At 40.8% G+C, this 20,631-nt stretch overlaps 1 protein-coding gene across 1 annotated transcript in view; it reads right to left on the bottom strand.

Annotated features, from left to right (window-relative positions):
* The window catches only part of PLA2G15 (phospholipase A2 group XV), a 42,996-nt gene that overhangs the window by 10,490 nt on the left and 11,875 nt on the right, over positions 1-20,631 (bottom strand). Inside the window, exon 2 of the mRNA XM_072636152.1 lies at positions 8,180-8,336. Within this exon, the coding sequence (XP_072492253.1) occupies positions 8,180-8,336 (157 nt within the window). The remainder of the gene's footprint in view (positions 1-8,179; positions 8,337-20,631) is intronic.

Raw genomic sequence — 20,631 nt, 5'->3', positions numbered from 1 at the left:
GGAAATGGAGACAACTCTTTCTAGTACAGACAACACTATAAAAAAGAGGGAAGAACACAATAACAAAACACTCTTCACACAAATAAAGACAGACCTAAATAATTAGAGAAATATTAATTGCTCATGGGTAAGCCAAGCCAATATATAATAAAAATTACAACACTACCTAAATTGATTTATTTAGTGCCATACCAATCATACTACCAAAGAATTACTTTATGGAGCTAGAGAAAAAAAACATAAAAATTATCTGGAGGAACAAAAGATCAAGAATGTCAAGAAAATTAAGGAAAAAAATGGGAAGTGGGAATAGTAGCACCAGACTTCAAATGACACTACAAAGTTATAATCATCAAAAGAATTTGGTACTAGGTAAGAAATAGAGAGGCTGATCAGTAGAACAGATTATACAGAATATTCTGATATGCAGAATAAACAACATACAGATACAAATAAGCATACTACTCTAGTGCTTGACAAACCAAAGATACCAACTATTGGGGCAAGGACTTACTTTTGACAAAAACTGCTGAGAAAACTGGAAAGCAGTTTGGCAGAAACTAAGCAGAGACTAACATCTCATACCACACACCAAGGTAAGCTCAAAATTAGTACATGATTTAGAAATAAATGGTGATATCACAAAGTAAACTAGCGAAACATGGAAGAAATTATCCATCAGATCTATGAATACAGGAAGAGTCTGTGACCAAACAAGAGACAGAGAGGTGTTCATGGAAAGTAAAACAGGTAATTTTGATTACATAATAAAGCTGAAAAGTTTTTGCACAAACAAAACCAATTGTAATGTTAATAAGAGATATACACATATACTCTAAGGTGAGGTATATTACACACACACACACATACACACACACACACACACACACACACACACACACACACTGAGATGAGGTTTTGCTTTGAGGCTTACTCTTTGGAAGAAGGTTCATGTGCCGAGACTCTGGGTAGCCATTAAGGAGTCCCTGTGCCAGCTTTGAAAACCCAGAAATTGGTGTTTCTCTGGTAACTATGCATGTATGTATGTATGTAACAGTCAGACAGTTGGATCTCTCTGTTGATCTGTGATCTACATGTTGCTTATGGTCAGATAGTTAGAAGCCTTGTCTGTTGGTCTTTGCTTCTCTGCTTGCATTTTCTCTGTTGGTGAATGTAATTAAAGATTGTTAACCTCTCAAAGTTGCTTTCCTGTTAGAAGAGCAGATCTAAGAACCTATGCTAGTAGGTCATCCTGGATATGTCAAGGTGCTTACTATTATTATACCAAAGCAGCTAAAATCAGAAGAAAAGCAGGAAACTGGGAAATAAATCTTTGCAACAAGTTTCTCTGATAAAGACTATATTTCTAAAATATAAGGAACTGAGTCAAATTTATAAAAATGAAAGCCATTCCCAAATTGATAAATGGTCAATGGATATGAATTGGCAGTTTTCAGAGGAAGAAATGCAAGTTCTCAGTAGCATTATGAAAAAATGCTCTAAACCACTAAATACTAAAGAGATGCAAATTAAAACTATAAAGTACCACCTTAATCCGACAGATTGGTTAAGATGACAAAAAAGACAAGTTACAAATGATAGCGGAGAGGGGAGAGAGAGAATGTGAGAAAAATAGGTACTCTAATGCATTCTTGGTGTAGCTGTCAGCTAGTCCAACCATTCTGGAGACCAATTCGAAAGTATACCCAAAGGGCTATAAAACTGCATACCCTTTGACCCAGCACTACCACTAGGATCCATCTGTACAAAAATACTTATAGCAGTTCTTTTTGTGGTGGCAAAGAACTGGAAACTAAGGGGATGCTCATTGATCAGAGAAAATAGCTGAACAAGTGGTATATGAATGTGACAGAATACTATTGTGCTATAAAAAGTGATGAGCAGGACAGTTTCAGAAAGACCAAGAGAAGACTTAGGACTGATGCCAAGTGAAGTGAACAGAGGCAAGAGAACACTTTACATGGTAAAAGCAATAACACAACTGTAAAAAATGGCTGCTCTGATCAACACAGTGATCTACAACAGCTACAAAGGATTCCTGGGGAAACACGCCATCTACTGCCAGGCAGCAAAGTGATCAGGACTCAAGAGTAGGGGCTGAAGCATCTACTTTCTTTTTCAGAACATAACTAATGCAGAAACTTTGTTTTATATGACTTTGCATTTTTAATGGGTTTTGTATTTCTTGCCTTCTCAATGGGTAGAAAAGGGAAAGAATCTGGAACTGCAAATAAAATTTTTTTAAAAGTGGAAGCAACACTTTTAGTGCAGATAAGCTTTTTTTTTTTTTTTTTGGCATTTGGCCGCAAAAGAGATACAACAGCTAGAGATAATGGTACTTATTATAGCAATGTTGGCCTTCCTCATATTTGGAGGCCTCTTTAGGAATGAATGTTCTTCAGGACTTGAATTTCAGTCCTAACATGGGGATCTCTGTGTTCTCCCTCCAAGGCACTTAGGAAGGGTTGAAAGAAAAATGGGGAGAGGCTTGAGCTCATTTGGGTTCAGGATGTCCTTTGCTCTAAAGAGTTAACTTTATTCACGAACTATGAAGCTCCTGGGGCTGACACTTGTGTGTTTTGTTTAGCTGTCAGAGGTTACAAAGGAGTGGATGGAAGTCTCCCAGAAGCCCCTGCTCTTCCTATTCCCTTGAGCTGTTCTAGCTAATCATTTAAAAGGATGAAGTATTCTCTTGATCCAGAAAGCTACACAAGATAACACATCCAGGGGTTCAGATCTGTGAGTTGGATGCCAGAAGACCTGGGATACTGATCAAGCTACAAGCATGTCTATCCAAAAAGCCACAAAGTATCGGAAAGATGTCACATTAAAAAAGCAATGTGTTCCTTGCCGTTGATACAATGAAGTGAGCAGGTTAGTTGAATGCAGAACCTCTGGCCAAAAGGGAATGCTGTGTTCTTGCTTCATTGGATCAAAAATTTAAAGAGAAATTCACAACACAAGAGTTTAAATGTGGATTCTCTTGTCACTGAGCATAGCCAGGTCAAGCAGGCATTCTCAAAGAGCTTGTAGCCAAATCCAATCATACACAAGTTCCCCTTTGCCATGCTGAGATAATAATGAAAAGGAACCAATTGCTCCTGAGCCAGCAAGAGGTTGCTCAAAAGGAAGCATTACCCCAAAAGAAACCGAAGAAACAGACTCAGGGCAGGAGAGAAAATGGGACATTAATGTGAAAAGAAAAGTGAAGTTAAAGCAACTTACTGGATGTAAAACCTGGTTTCTGGTCTCATTTCTGCTTCTTACTATTCTCCGCTGGAAAACAACTTAAGTTAGAGGAGGGGACTGGGATGCTAAGGCACCTATAAATTCTCTGAAAATTAATTACAAATTAATACATGGCCTACGTAGAAAAGGTCATATTTTATAAACAAATGAGAAGAGCAGGATGGCTGTGGATGAGGAAGAAAGAGACCAAACCAAGGCCAAAGGGAATCACAGGAGATGTTTTTTTGAAAAGACATTTTCAATTATACAACCAAAACTTCTCTGATTAAGTTTTTATATCCAAAATGTATAAATATATTTTACTTTGCAACCTTTGCAAATTGGCAAAGCTGACAAAAGATGGTAATAATCAATGTTGGAGAAGTAGGAAAACAGGCACACTGATACATTGTTCGTGGAATGGTGAAATGGTACAACCATTCTGCAAAGCAATTCAGAGTTATATAAAGCAACTAAAATGTCCATACCCTTTGACCCAGAGGTTCTACTATGAGGTTTACACCCCTAAGGAAAGTTCCCATATACATCAAAATATTTGCAGCAGCACTCTTTGTGGAAAAAGTAAAAAACTGGAAATAAAAATAAATACCCATGAACTGGGTGAACAGCTAAACAAATTGTGGTACATAAACGTAATGGAATACTATTGTGCTTTAAGAAATGGTGAATGTGATGAATGTAGAGAAGCATGGAAGAATATACGTGACCTGATGCGGAACAAAGTGAGCAGGGCCAAGAAAATGATACACAGAGTGACTACAAAAACCAGTGGAAGAATAATCCCCAAATATCAAAAGTGAATGTTGCAAAGTTACCAACACATGTGGTTCATTAAGAGATAGAAGATTCTTCCAACCCACCCCCAACCCACAGGGATGGCTCTCTGCACAGTGTAGGTCTTTCCAATGTATCAGTGGGATAGGGAAGGGGGAAATGGAAACTATGGTGATGTAAAGAAAAATAAAGGCTATCAGTAGAAATTAATTTTTAAAAAGAAAAAAAATATAAGCACAGGAGTTATTCCCCAGTATACGAATGGACAAAGAACATGAAAAGGCCAAAGAAATCCAAGCTATCCACAATCATATGAAAAATATTCCAAATTATTAGTTACTAATTTTATAATTATTAATAATAACAGAAATGCAAACCGAACAACTGAGATTCCACCTCACACATGTCAGATTAGCAATGATGATACATGTCAGATTGGCAATGGTGATGCTAAAGAAACGTAATGAATTGGCCTAATCATTGTAGACAGCACTGTAGACAGAACTGCGCTCCAGAAATCCCTAAACTGGGCATACCTCTGACCCAGCAATGCCTGAGAGAGGAGACAGGAGATCTCACATGTACTAAAATATTTATGGCGTACTTTTTGTTATAGCTAAGAACCAGAAACAAGGTAGGCCTGCATCATTTGAGGAATGGCTAAGTAACTCAAAGTACATGAATATTGCTGGTGTCTACCTTTTGTTGAAGAGGCCCAGTGACATCATGGGTGATTACTGACCTGTGCATGAATTAGATTTAAGTGCCTCACTCTCTTTTCCTGAGTCACTGAAGTGCAGTGGCAGGACAAAAGTCAAGATGACTGGCAATGGTGTGGGATGCAGTGGATGACCTTGGCATCTTCCATATATGACCAAGCTCGAAGCACTCCACAGCACCTACTCCAGTCACCTTCATGCCATCATTCTTACCCACCCATTCCACCAGCAAAAGTCTTCACATGCTACTTCACCAACAAGACTGAGGTCTGTTGATTACCCTCAACCTAGTTTAGCCTATCTGTTAAAGAGGGATGAGCAGCTCTGAAAAGAGTTGGGCAAGTCCTCACACTACAGGCACTAGATCTCCTGAACACCACATACACCCCAGTATAATACTATGAAATAATTAGAAATTGAGTGGAATGGATGCAGAGAACTAGGACCTGTATAATTAGAAAGAAAGTGAAGTGGGCTGCCTGTACCTCACGATTCTTTTGGCACAGAAACCCAAGAGAAGCCAAATGTCCCTCAGTCTCAAGTTCCAGTGGCAGAGGGTCCTATGAAATCCAATATTTAAGGTGTCTATAAATATTAACTTAACTGCTGGTCATCTAAATGTAAAATAATCCTCTTTTCAATCAGGTGTCTATTTATAGTTAGACCACTGACTTGTTAGAAGAAAGATCCAAACCAATACCAAAGTAGAAAAAATGAAAGAAGGCTATGACAAACCATCAAGGGCTGATTCATGTTGAAATGGGAAATGGATTTTTTAAAAAAGCAACAATCAGCATTTTTTTAAAGAAGTGCAACTAATGTAAATCAAATGCAGCAATAAAGAGACCCACTGCTTAGAAACCACCTCTGCCATCCAACATTGATCTCCTGGACAAGTAGAATGCATGTGAAGGCCTTGAGAATCCAATTCCCCCTCCCAACTTTGTCTTATTAATCTTTCGTACATTTTACATTCCAGTCAAACTGCTCTCCATCCCCCACTGCCATTTCTGTACCTTGGCTCACGCCATGCCCCACATGTTTGGAATGGACTACCCCTTCCCCCTCTTCTCCATCTCCATTGCATGACCTCTCCTTCAAGGACCAGCTCAGGTGCTACTACTCTTCCTTCCAATGATTTGAGTTTCTAGCACAATACTCCCTGTCTCTGCCACTAATTTTCTATAACCTAGAGCAAGTTACTTCCATTCCCGGGATCCTAACTTCTCATCTATAAAATAAATGAACTGAAGTCTATTATCTCCAAAGTCATTTCCAGGGCTGTTAGTCGGTGATTCTAATATCTACCCTGTCTACTTCAGAAGGTCAAGGTGAAGAACAAATGGAGATGACTGTCACAAGTCTGAAATGCCATCAAGTTTAAAGTTTTATCAATTTCTAGGACCACAGACTTGGAAGGCACTCAAAAGATTTTTCAAGTCCCACACTCTCATTTACAAACTAACATATTATTCATTCAAGCTTTCTTTGCTTTGCTATTGTTATTGAGACCTCTCAAGGATGCTTAGAGAATTGCCTTAATTTAACATAGGCTCTTTTATTACCTTCCATAAAAGGTCACAATAACCATTCCCACCCCTAGTGGAAAGGATTCAGCATAGAGAAAGGACAATAGTTGTTGGAACCCATCCCCGCAGAGTACTGGGAGAAACTCCAGCATTCCAACAAAATGCCAGGTATTGAGAAATGTCTTGTGGCCCTGTGTTTTTACTGAGAATGAGCTGAAACCCAAACTGATGACCATCAAGGAGAGAAACATCATTAGTTCAAGCTGCAAGGTGTGAGTCCCAGAAGCGAGTGCCACATTTTAGCAGAATTACAGAACTAGAAAACAAGTAACACCATCTATGCTGTACATCTAAACTGGGAGAGGAGTTGTTGGGGGATGGGGGCAAAGAAGAGAATGTTCCTTGTCCTGAGCCTTGAAGCTTGGATCCAAAGCCAACTAAGAAGATATTCCCTACACTCATCCTTGATGAAAGAAATAAAGTTATATGATCTCAGTCCAATGTCATGCAAGTTTCTGCTTGACAGGCTATGGAAATTCTGACACTGACAGTTCAAATATTGTTCCCATTTTGCAGACAAAGAAAATGGGACTCAGATGGGCTACTAAGTGTTTGCCTATTACTACACACCCACTAAGTGTGACCAGAATATGGTTCTCCTGACACTAAATTCTGTACATTCTCCTTCCTCTTGGCTGCATCCAAATTCATCTGGTTGAAGACCTGGAAGGATCATTCATATAGAAGATAAAACTGTTGTGGTGGAAGGTACCCTAGAACACAAAAAATCATCACTTTTTTTTAAAATCCATGAAGTACAAATATTTTTACTCCTGAAAATGGCTTAGAACTCACTACAATTTCATTCCCATCAGCCATTAACAAAAAACTAGTGCTGAGCCAGTGAGGCTAAAAGAATTTTAGAAGCTCCCAGTAACCCGCCATAGCAAGGTCAGATCACAGGCACCATTTCTGTAATCAGTGAGCAAAGCTTGTACATGAATGTGTTCTCTGGACTGTTTTATCATCTACAGATACCACATTTGGCAGTAAGGGAGGGGAAAGGCTGAGGAAATTTTTTTAGTCGTTTGACTAGACCCCTGGAACCTAAGACATGGTGAAGTTCATCTGATAAGTCCTTTAATGGCTCTCTCTAGTATCAGAAAGAAAGGCATGTGACTATCAACATCTCAGTCTCAAGAGACCCTTACCTGCAGGCAAAGACAGTACCATTTTCTCCCATGTCCTTGTACTGAATGAAGAGGAGGCTTGGAGTAATTTTGCCTTCTGAGACTAACGATTGCATCAGACTGCACTACACTTCCAAAATGAGATATTCCACTGGGGACTTTTGTGCAGGAACATCAAGCTCGCTGGGGAAGTCAGAAGTCCCTCCCCTTGTGAGGCAAGGCTGGAGTAGCAGTGGGGAAACACTTTCACATCCAATATACCTGCATCCCCTTTGAGGATACCATTTCATAAGAAATTGAGGCCTGCACAATGACAATTTGAAAACCCCAAAGTCAATTCATGTATGGTCCTAATTTTTTGTTCTGCTTTGAGTATGATTTGGCATTAGTTAAATTCAGGATTGAAATTCTTAAAAAGAAAGAAAAACATTCCCAAAGCCAAACACTGGAAGGGGAGGGAGCAAGGAAGGAAGGAAGGAGAGAAAGCAAGCTCGCTCAGAGCAAGCTGTTCATGGTCCCCATCTGGAGCCACCTTGCCCCCGCCTTGATTGCTCCAGTATGGGATTAGCAAAGGCCTAAAAAGAGCCTTAGAACAGAGGTTTCCCTAACAGAATCAGGTGGTTGTTCCCTATGGGGGTGAACTCTTGAAGTAAATGGCCTGTCCACTGTACCAGCCAAAGGTCTGAATGAGGCCCACCTGATGTTATCAATCCAACAGTCGATGATGAGAGGAAGGAGCAGTTCTAAATTCAACCAGAGGGTAAAATAACTGTCCGTCTTCTTGGAGCAAAGGTAATGGACTACTGTAGGTTTGTCTAGCTTGGCTTCCAACTGGTTTCCCAAGTCACCAGGTACTGTAAGAAAGAAAAAGGCACAGTGTGAGATGCCCAGTAACAGCAGAATGGTTCCAGTAATCATGTACCATTAGGACACTGACCAATGGGACTCTATGCTAGAATTACTTCAGTTCCCTCTGTAGTTTCGGAGTTGCTGATGAGCTGAACTCTCCTCCCAGGCCATGGTTTACCTAATATGCTTGTCACTTTAATATAATGGGACAAATCAGGACTTAGAGCTATAATGGATCCTCCTCTCATTTTACAGATGAGGAAATACTGAGGTTTGGAGAGGAAAAGTGACTTACTAAGGACACATAGCTCACAGAGGCAAGATGTGAATCTAGTCCTTCTGAAGCCAAATCTAATGTCCTTACCATTAAATACTGTCTAACAGACCTTCACAAACAAAGACCACAGAGTATAAATACTTAAAGGAACACCTTCTATGTTATATGGCCCAGCTCCCTAGTTTTATAGATAATGAAACTGGTGGGGCCCTTGGGCGCCTGTGCTTGGATCCCAATTTTAAAATGACATTTCTCCCTAGCCTCAAAACACTATCCCAGGCAGTTTCTCCCCAGTCTAAGAACAGCCTGCCCTAGATCTCTGATCCTGATGCGGTAGCCAGCTGCACCTATAGAATTTATTAGTTTGAACCAGCTGTGTACTGGGTCAGAGAGATATTTACTACTCACTGACCAATCCTATGTATCCTAGACTTAGGCACACGTATACTCCTTTATGTTAGCCTTGTCTAACAAGACACTGATGGGAGCAGCCTCAGTCAGCCCTGATCATTAGCTGACTTAATGACATTTCAGGCCTAAAACCACACCTCCATGTAGCCCTTTCCTTGGGCTATTTCCCGATGAAATCTTCGTAAAATACCTGCACAGTAGATACCAAAAGTGTATGTTCCTTTAAGAACTAACCACTCCCTAATCCCACCCTGAATCACCTAGTTAACATATTTGGCACATGATTTACTATAGAATATCCTATATAAACTTTAACTGTACCCCTCTAAGTTTTCAGGTTCCGGAAGAATTCTTGCCCACTGAAAAGCATAACAATAAATCTCTACCACTTTGACTTCAAGAATGCTTGAGTCCTCAAATTCATTCCAGGTGACCTGTCCCTGTACTCCAGTCTTGGGGGGGTCCTCCTCCTGTTCTTTCCAACCCTCATCAAAACTAAAGCTTAGCCCAAGATTATACATCAAAGGCAGGAGCCACTAGGCTCCATTTAGGATGGATCAGCACATGCCACCTTGTAAGATCAGAAAAAAGGTCAAATAACAGGACTTGTGACTAGCAGGAATCTTTCCACTGTCCTAGTGTTCACCATGTGCTGGTTCCCCATAGGATACCTGTTCCCATGTATTCCTGTTCCCACCAAGAAGGCTTCAGGTTATCAAATTATCTGATTTACTCTAGAAACAATCACCTCGCTTTCTTCCAGCAGATGTTGTCTGGTAAATGAGACTACGGGAGTGGTAAAGGTAAGCTATAGCCATGGGCAAGAGGCCAGAATTCCATCTCCAAAAGCACCCCTACAGATGGCCCAGCCTTGCCTACCATACATACTGGCTAGACAGTCATCTGGGAGAATATACTTAACAGGGTGACTCCCCTTCTCAGGGTTTCTTTCTATTCATTTGTCTGAAATGACAACTTAAAGAGGCAGATTTAAGACAAGACCCCACCTAATCTGACTCCTGGTCTAGTGTTCTATTATATCATTCTGTGAATAGAGAGCAAGAAAAAAGCAGTCAGTCCTTTACTAAGCCTCCTTCAATGCTCTATGGAATTCCAAGAGACAGGTAGCAAAGGTAATCACAAACCCAACCTAATTATAGTCCAAACCCCCTTTTGACAAATACCACTGGGGCATGGGGCTTCCCCAAGGTTGGCAGACTCCGTGTTCACCAGCTATGCCAAGTTCTTTCCTTCTCTATCAGTGCAGAGTCCTATATTTCCGAGAAGAGACTTTTCCCAGAAATAACTTGCTTACTCCCAGAGTTATACCCCAAAATCACCTTTCTCCCTAAGGTCCAAAAGACAGAGTAATTGTAATTCATATACAGCCAGCTCTAGACATGGCCCTAAAAGACTCCTGGAAAAGACAGGCTTTGCTTTGTTTTGCAGGTGCCAAGCCCACGTGTCTCCAGCTTTCCCCCCTGAGCCAGGTATCAACTTTAAAGGAAGAGAATACATTTTAAAGTCCAAACAAAGCAAAGCATGTTACTAATGCAAAATACTCAAGTTCTTAACTTCAGACACTTAAGGTTCTAAGAAATGGAGAGACTGGTAGATAAAATGTCTTACTAAAAGCTCACTTAGAAGACAACAAAACTTAAAGCTGGAAGGGGCCTAAGAAATCCTCTTGGCTAGCAGGCCCCTCCTCACAAGGGCCCTAGAAACACCGATCACTGTAATCCTAATCTTTATCAGAAACCAACAAAACATACAGGATGACTCAATACGATAAGCAAATGTACCTTCTGCAGACTGTCTCCCACATGTGTTATTACTATTTTCAAATGTATTTAGATTTCGCAATTAACAAAATACCAAGTCATTTAAAAGAGTTATAGAATTACAGTTTTTTGTTGTCATGTCTTTTCTGGATAGGTACTAATCTACAGATGTAGGGTCCATGAAATTTTTATGTAAAAAGAGGATCTTTAGCTTGCACACCAAATGCAGAGGGACTCCTGATCTCCCTGGCTTCCTTCAGAAGCCTTGCCCAACCCCTCTTAATTCCAGTGCGTGCCCTCGGTTAATTGTTTCCTATTTGTCCAGCAGACAGCTTGCTTTGTATATGTTTGTTTGAATGTTGTCTCCCCCATCAGACTGGGAGCTTCTCAAAGGCAAGGCTGTCTTTTGCCTCTCTTTGTATCCTCAGCCCTTAGTCCAGTGCCTGGCAAATAGGAGATAGTTAATAAATATTGACTGATTGGAAAACAAGATACACAACAACGTTCCTGGAAAAAAAAAAAACAACAAATGACATGAAAGCGAACACTGTGATGACCGACCTTAGCCCCATGGAAGGGTAAAAAAATTCGACACATCCTCCCCTCTTCAGAGCACATGAGCGGACAGTATATGCAGAATACAGAATGTACCTGTCAGAAACAGGTCTGTAATGGTTACTTTTGCTGATGTCTTGTTTCCAAATATAACTGAAAATAGGCACCCAGGTGGAAACAAGATTGCTTTAAAAACAAAGACATCAGGTAAAAAATGATAAAAATTTAAAATCTAAAACTAGGGACAAAAAGATTAGGAACTAATAACTCAGCTGAATACATTTAATCATTTTGCAAATTCAGATTCACACTATCTAGCTGTATGAACCTGGGAAAGTCATTTAACCTTGGCCCATCAGAAGGATCAAATGAGATTTCACTGCTCCTTACACAATTTATTTGGAGTGTGAAGGCCTGGGTTTGGGTTCCAACTCTGGGACCTGAATTGTTTGGTTTACTGAAGCCTTTCCACAATCCCTTCTTGATAAGCCCCAGTCAGAAGCCTCCTCAAAGCAACAAAGAAAACAGAAGGCAGGAGAGGGGGAGCTTTGGATGTTTCCTCATCTGTCCCCTGAAACAAAGCACAGCCAACCTCCGCTAAATCCCCATCACTAAAGGGACAGACCCTCAATGCCTAAGAGATTCAGTACAGTTTCCAGTACTCAGTCTCCACAGTTAAACACGCTTCCTTCCTCTTGGCAAAGGCACAAGGGCCACGTGTATTTTCAGACATGACTAATGTGTTCATCTTTTTTAAACTATAACTCTGCTAGGGTTTGTGGTCAGTGGAAGTCATTGGGAAATAAGTAACACTTAAAAAAAAAGCATCAATACAATATTTAAAAACAGAAAAGGCTCATCGAGCCTATCTGGCCACACATCCAATCCCAGCCACCCCATGTGCAAACGAAAAAACAGAGGCCAAAAAATTAGGTGATAAACCCAAGATCACTGTGAAAAAACTACTGAGGCAAAAGCCTCTCTATCCAATGGGTAATGAACTGACCAAGGGGGAAAGGTCTAACCAGTGTCTGTGAAGGATTCTTGAGCTTGTGTTTCTCAACACCCAAAAACCTTACATATACACTGATCATGCACTGTGAATGTGCAATCAATCCCTTTGGCAAAAGTCTACCCAGAAGGAGGAAGGAGGGAGAAGGAGTTGCCTCCCTGGTGTTAAGCCTGACTTGCACAAACCTACACATGAAGGGCTCTCTTCCAACTTTCCCAAAGGACCACAACGGTGCCAAAAGTACAATTTCCTAGCCTTAAGCAGGTCAAAAGGCATTCAAGTGACAGCCTTGCCCAAGAAGGTAGAGCAAAACCATCCGCAGGAAATAGGAACTTCAGCTTGCCTGATCTGGGAAGGAAATAGGGCATTTCAATACCATTTATAAGGTGATCAGGTACTTTCTGCTAGACAGAACCAGTTTGTATAGAAAGGGCAGAAACTGGAGTCAAAAGAATCACCAAAGTCCTTCTGTTTGTCCTTCATTCTCAAAGAGGACCATGACATCAGGGAATGATGACATGACTCGAAGTTGATTTTGATTTGAGTGAGGGAGGGCACCAGCCTCACTTTTTCCTCCAGAGCCATCTGGGTCTAGTGACCAGATATTCATCAGGACGACTGGAGATGGCCTAGGATACAATGGGAGATCCTGACTCTTTTAGGCTAAGGCCTTCTCAGGCACTCATTTAGAGTGAGGTAATGCCCTTCAAAGAATAGACCCCTTTAAGAAGTCAGTCAAGGGATGGCCCCTTTAACTAGAAAAGAAAAATCAAGCTGGGAGGGAAAAACCCTCAGGGTTGCTGTTCCAAAGAGAAACAGCTGCCACTGACATTCACTCTAAGACAGGAGGGCCCAAAATATCTAGAGGTCCTATCTAGCCCTAGAGAAATCATTTATGTCTTTGGAAAATCATTTATCGTAAATTTAGAGACGAGGAAATTGAGGTTCAGAAGTTATACCTGCCCTGAATATGCCACAGGTAGGAAGTGTTATAGAAAGCTACCATATACATGAAAGCCTCTTTTACCATACAATGTCAAGTCCCTCAAAATGAAGGTAAGATAATATTTCATTTTATTCTCTCAATAGTCCCTGCCCATCAGGTTGAGTCAAGTGAATATTGTATACCTAATCTATCCCACTAATCCACCACTCTGTTTCTCGGCCAGTACCAGATTGTTTTCATGATTATCACTTTGTAATTGTCTTTAATAGATTACTGAGTCAAGCTGTCTCTACCCTAGCAAGTAGGTACACTCAGAAACTGGGCTCCAGGATTCTGTCCTTCCACCAGTGGACATTCTAAGTTAATTTCATTTGGAGCTGAAATCAGTTGGAGGTAAACTCATCTAGAATAGGGGCTATTAATCATTTTTTTTGTGTCCTGAACACCTTTGGAAGCCTATGGAGTCCTTCTCAGAACCATGTTTTTTAAATTCATATGATTACAATACACATGATTACAAAGGTGAACAATTATACTGAAATAGCTAACAAAAAAATTTTTTAATCAATCCCTCATTTTAAAGATGGGAATATTGAGGTGCAGAAGTTATTACATAGCCCTCCAAGATCACACAGCAATGGAGCTATTCTGTCCAGGGCAAGAGGACAGGTTGACTAATCCCGTCCTTCTACTCTCCATCTCTATCCCACTTCTACAGGTTAACCGCAAATATTGGTGAGGTAGTGCCTTGGTCTAAGATTGTGTTTTGTCACTGAGAAAGAGAACAAAGCTAACTGAACAAACAACTGCTCGCAAAATTGAGCCAACTGAGCTAGTCCGACAGGAAGGTGCTCGCTTACCTGGCCCTGCCCAGACCAAGCTGGTTGTTTTGCACCATCTGGAGCCATCTACCCCAAAGTATGCTAGATGTGACTGACGAGGGTAGGAAATGACAAGCATGCATGTCACGGCATACAGTAGCCAGCAATTATGATCTAACATATTCTCCGGTTTGGTCTGCCTTACTCCATCACTGAACTTAACAAAAGAGATCTTAAGGTGCCTTGGAGTGTGCCATCTTCTTTGCCACATAATAGACACCGGTCCCCCATGCTTACCATCCTGCAGAGTAAAATAAGTAGACTCCTCTACTGATTGTTGCCAAAGTGGTCCATGACACAAACAATGTCAAGAACTCCTGGTATGGGGCAGCTAGGTGGCACAGCAGATGGAACACCAGCCCTGGAATCAGAACCTAAGTTCAAATCCAGCCTAAGACACTTAGTAGCTGTCCTGGGCAAGTCACTTAACCCGAATTGTCTCAAAAAAAAAAAAAAGAAAGAAAGAAAGAAAAAAAAAGAAAAGAACTCCTGGTGTAGAATAACATTTCCATTACAATTTCCATTCTCTATATACCTAAATTCTACCTAGCTTTCTAAGTCCATACAAATCCTACCTCCTCCATAAAGCCGTCTAGAAGCATTATAGTTCACTCATGAGCCAGAAACTTCACTTTTTTTAACTCATCTATAAAATGGGCATATCTATATCCTCAGAGACTTGTAGAAACCAATTTAAAAACACTTTACAAACATTAAAGCACATTATATATCAACTATCATTTCTACTGGTCAGAGATCATCATCTTCATATGAGACGTAAGGTCATAAAATTTTTGAGTTCTAAGACCTTTCATTTGACAGGAAATGGGCAGAATGCTGGGGCCAGAGAAAGGTAAAAATGACTTGTCCAAGGTCACATGTTTATCCTATCCTAGGGAGAAAAGGTTAGTTCAGTTTGGAACATTTTGACTTTAAGATGTTTATGAAACATTCACTTTGAAGTGTCTAGTAGGTAATCGGTGATATGGGATTAAGACGCAAGAGAGACTAGTGAAAATATTCTCATCAAATGCTGTTGAGGGGTGCTTCTATCTCGGGGCTGCCATCCCATCCCACTCCAGGCACCCTTGTAAGCTACCTACAACTCCAGAGCAGCCTAATAACCCATTTAACTCTGTTTCAAGGCACTGTTTGCCCCCACCCCCTTTTCCAGCTATATGAATCTGGTGCCCTGGGACAACTTCACTCTGACACCACTGAACCTCCACAGATGATGTTACCCTACCTGATAACATACTTCCATCCCTTCATACCCTCATCATTCAGTGATTCTGACCTGGGCTTGGGTTTCCATTGTTTCCATGAGTTGCCTCCAAGTGACTGCTCCCTTATTCCTACCTCTCTCCAGGTCCCCGCCCCAAAGCTCCCCATCATTTGAAACCAACTAGCATCCATCTTAAACTTCTCTTTTTGTGTGGGCCCCCCATCTTCTTCATTCACTGAGACCTGGACTCTTCGGACACAGCCTGGTGGGTGATGCAGAGGAGAGAGTGCTGGGTCTGGGGTCAGAAATGACCCAAGTTCAAAGCCAGTCTCAGACACTTAATGTTGTGACGCTGGGCAAGTGACTTAACCTGTTGGTTTCTGTTTCCCTAACTGTAAAATGGGTATAGTAATAGCATTTATCTTCCAAAGTTGTTGTGAGGATTAAATGAGATATTTGTAAAGCACTTTAGCACAGTACCTGGTACACAGCAAGTGTTTAATAATAAATGCTTGTGCCCTTTCTTTGATTCCCTGGACACCCTTTCTAGCTCAGGCTGACCTTTCACCCACCCCTAGGCTCACTGGTTGTGGTGGGGGGAGTTACTGCTTGCTCCCCACCTTTGCCCCTTCTAGGCTCTTCCCCTACCACACTATTCAGTATCCTGTCCTTTGAGGTTCATTCCATCCATATTTATCATCCAGTGAAGATGCAGGTGGCTTCTGAAGGTCCATCAACATTCAGAACTCACCCCTTCTTTCCTCAGTGAAACTAAAGTCTACCTCCCAGTCTTTCTCTCCTCCCCAACTCCTACCTTCATACGAGGGCACACAGAGATGGACCCTCAATTATTAAACGAAGCTGGAGAAAATCATGAAACCGTGCAGACTGGAGTCCATTACAAACTTAGGTTATACAATCTCAACTGGGCCCTCACTGCAGCAAGATAATTCTTTGACATCTCTGTAAACGACTCTCTCATTCACAATGGCTTTTATAAATCTTTTCACCTCTTCTCAAATCTCCCATGGTTCCCCCTTCTTCCACCCTCTCATCTGAGAACCTTGCCTGGAAAAGAACAGAGGCTAGCTAGATAGCTCTCTATATTCTCCCCTCCTCCTCACCTCCTATCACTCAGATGCCTTCTGCTACTATCTGTTCCTTCATCTGGCTCACATGATGAGTTGGCCCTGCCACTTGCCAAGGCAAACTCCTCTATCTACCCAAGTGATCCCGTTCCATCCCATTTCCTCCTTTACCATCCCCAATCATTCTGACTGTGTAATATAAATTTATAGTAAATCAACCTCAACTGGACTTCACTGCACCTAGGCAATCCTTATCAACACTATCCCACTCTCCACAGCAGCTCCTCAAAAACCATCTGATCCCTCCTCACACCTCCCCATGGCCCCTCCACTTCCCATCTCAGCTGAGAATCCTGCCTCATGTTTTACAGAAAAACTGAAGCCATTTGTCATATGCTCCCTTTTCTCCTCTCTTCTTCATCTCCCATCACTCAGATGCCTTCTGACATCTCCTCCTTTACCCCACCTCAACAAAAAGAGGTGCCTTCAAGCCATCCCATTCCATCCCTTCTGCTCTGACAGATTGCCACTCTCACTCATCTTCACTCTCACCCTGTCTACTGGCTCTTTATCTACCACCCAAAAACATGCCCGTGTCTCTGTTCTCAAAATCTCACCGACCCATCCATCCCCGCTAGCTCTCCTCCAAAGCTCTCTTTTCTCTTGTAACTAATTTTTCTTTGAAAAGTACTTCTATAATTTATGCCTCCATTTCATTTTCTCTCATTTTCTTTTCTCTCTTTTATATTTTATTTTTTTTGTACCATATTAATCTTTCAAAGGCCAGAACACAAATACAGAATAGAGAAAAGAAACAAAAACAAAGCATAAACTTAAATACAAAGAAAGAAAAAAAAAGCATGTCATGTGCATAGCAGAACTTATATAAGAGAGGATTCGAAATATGTAACAATAAATTTTCATTTCAAGAAAGCCTGTATACACATTGTACTGAGAACTGTCCAGCTTTCCTCTGCTTCCTTGGAAATTCTTTTGTTCTCTGCTGTGCACTTTACTTTGTTCTTTCTTTCCCCCTTCACCTCCCCCCCAAGAAGGCTACAATTAAGTTTGGATATATTTCTCTATTGTTATAGATACACACACACACATACACATATACATATATATGCATATATTGACATATACTTTCCCAAGCAAATTCTTCTCCTGATCTTTAATGTTTGTGAGTATCTCTTATTTCCTACTCACCCTCCCCAACCCTCTACTTTACTTCTACCCACTACCTTGCCCTCCTGTTATTTGTTTAACACCCTCCAAGGATCCCTCCCCTATCTTCTCATTCTCATAAAACTAAAGACACTTTTATACCCCTCTTTTACCTATTCCCTTACCCTCCCCTCTAAAGACCCTTCCCTTGTCCTCTCCTCCCTCTCTATGCTCCAACCATTTTATTTCTTTGGAATTTAGAAGACTTTCATACTTTTCTAAATATATATGTACGTAGGTATTTTCCCCTCTTAAATTAAACCCATTCTGATAAAAAGTTACCAGAACTACCAGCCCTCCTCCCCCATCTAATTCCTAAGTATTGATTCTACCTCTTGCACCTAATTTATACAACATAATTACTCTTTTAGCTGTTCCTAAATAGTTTTACTTTTTAAATTCATATCATACTCAGGTATACCCCAATCTTTCTTATGAGCTATCCAATTATTAATAAGAATTTTAGACATACATTCATTTTCTTAACTCTTTGTAGTCTAACTTCAACTGAAACTGCTCTCTCTAACCTTACTTGTATCTCTCAGTGGCCAAATCGAATGGCCTTTGTCAATCTTCATCCTTTCTGATGTCTCTCTGGGGTGTGACACTATCCTTCACCCTCCAGGGTTATGCTCCTCAGTCTGCTTTCTTGGATCTTCATCCAGGTCTTGCCCAATGTCTCCCAAGGCTCTGTCTGGGACTGTCATCTCTTCTTCCTTTAGGTGATCTCATCAGCTCCCAGGGAGTCAATTATCATCTCTATGCAAATGACTCTGAGTTCTATTTGTCCAGCCCTAACAACTCTCTGTTGACTTCCAATCTGCATATTAAATATTTTTGAACTGATTATCCCAGTCATCTTAAATGCATCACATCCAAAATTGAACTCACTATTTTTTCCCCAAACCCTCCAATCTTTCTAGTTTCCTCCCAGTCACCCAGGCTCAAAACCTACATGTCATTCTCAATGTTTTACTTTCTCAATTTCTTTCCCCTGCCCCTCCTCCCTCATCATATGCAATCAATTTTCTACCTTCATAATATCTTTGCAATTATGCTCCCTTCTCTCCTCTAGCACTCTCACCTCCAGAGTTACAGGCCCTCAATCACCTCTTACCTGAACTATTGCAATAGACTGCTGGTACTGCTGAAAGGTCTCTCCCCACTGCAGTCCAGTTGCCACTAAGCTAGCAAAGTGATCTTCCTCAAGCAGAGATTCCCCCCACCCTGACTCAATAAATAAATAGGTGCCCTATTGCCACCAGGGCCAAATAGAAATCATGCTGGACCCCTCATAACCTGCTCCCTCCTCCTCCCCTGTATAGTCTTCTTACATCTTACTTCCCCTAATTCTCTGAAATCCAGTGATACCAGCCTCCTCAAACAAGACACTCCATCATCTCCAGACCCTGGGTATCCTTGACTGGGGCAGCTAAGTGGCACAGTGGACATGACACCAGGCTTGGAGTCAGGAATACCTGTTCAAATCCAGCCTCAAATACCTACTAGCTTTGTGACCCTGGGCAAGTCACTCAACCCTATTTGCCTCAGTTTCTCATCTGTCAAATGAGCTGGAGAAGGAAATGGCAAAACCCTCCAGTATCTTTGCCAAGAAAATTCCAAATGAGGTCACAAAGCATCAGAAATGACTGAAACAACTGAACAACAACATAAAAAAGTGTTGCATATTCTTAGTTATCTTTTCAGAGATATAATGTCTAGTTTTCCAAGTCTGTAAATTCACCAGTGGCTGAATCATGTGCATATTTTTACTTCTTTTCATGTCTAGCAGCATGGAAACCCAGCCTTGAACACAAGTTAGTAGTAAATGGTTCAGGGACTTTTGTCTCCAAAAGGCAGCATAATGACAAAGTTTCCCTTAAGAAGGGCTGACTAATTTACAAGAATACAAGTCACTCCCCAATTGACAAATGGCCAAAGGATATGAACAGGAAGTTTTCAGATGAAGAAATTAAAACCATCTATAGTCATGAAAAAAATTCTGTAAATCACTATTGGTAAGAGAAATGAAAATCAAAACAACTCTGAGGTACCACCTCACACCCATCAGATTGCCTACTAAGACAGAAAAGGAAAATGATAAATGTTGGAGAGGATGTGGGAAAATTAGGACATTAAAGCTTTGTTGGTGAACTGATACAACTATTATGGAAAGCAATTTGGAATTATTCCCAAAGGACTATAAAACTGTGCATACCCTTTGATTCAGCAATACCTCTGCTAGGTCTGTATCCCAAAGAGGTCATAAAAAAGGGAAAACAACCCACATATACAAAAATATTTATAGCAACTCTTTTTGTAGTGGCAAAGAATTGGAAATTGAGGGGATGCCCATCAATTGGGGAACGGCTGAACAAGTTGTGCTCTATGAATGTAATGGAATACTATTGTGCTATAAGAAATGATAAGCAGGTCAATTTCAGAAAAAACATGAAAAGACTTACATGAACTCATGCTAAGCGAAGTGAGCAGAACCAGGAGAACACTGTCCACAGTAAGAACACTGTGCAATGATTAACTATGATGGACTAAGCTCTTCTGAGCAATGCAATGATCCAAGACAATTCCAAAAGACTCATGATGGAAAATGCATCCACATCCAGAGAAAGAGCCATGGAGTCTGAGTGCAGATGGAAACATACTACTTTTACTTCATTTTGTTTTTTCTTTCTCATGCTTTTTCCCTTTTCTCCTGATTCTTCTTTCACAACATGACTAATGGGGAAATATGATTAATATAATTGTACATGTATAACCTATATCAGATTGCTTGCTGTCTGCCTGGGGGAGAGGGGAGAACAGGAAGGGAGGGAGAAAAATTTGGAACTCAAAATCTTATAAAAGTGAATGTTGAAAACTGTCTTTACATGTAATTG

The sequence above is a fragment of the Notamacropus eugenii genome, chromosome 1, assembly GCF_028372415.1.
Source record: "Notamacropus eugenii isolate mMacEug1 chromosome 1, mMacEug1.pri_v2, whole genome shotgun sequence".
NCBI lineage: Eukaryota > Metazoa > Chordata > Mammalia > Diprotodontia > Macropodidae > Notamacropus > Notamacropus eugenii.
Note: the sequence above shows the minus strand (reverse complement) of the source record. Positions and strands in the feature narration are given on the sequence as shown.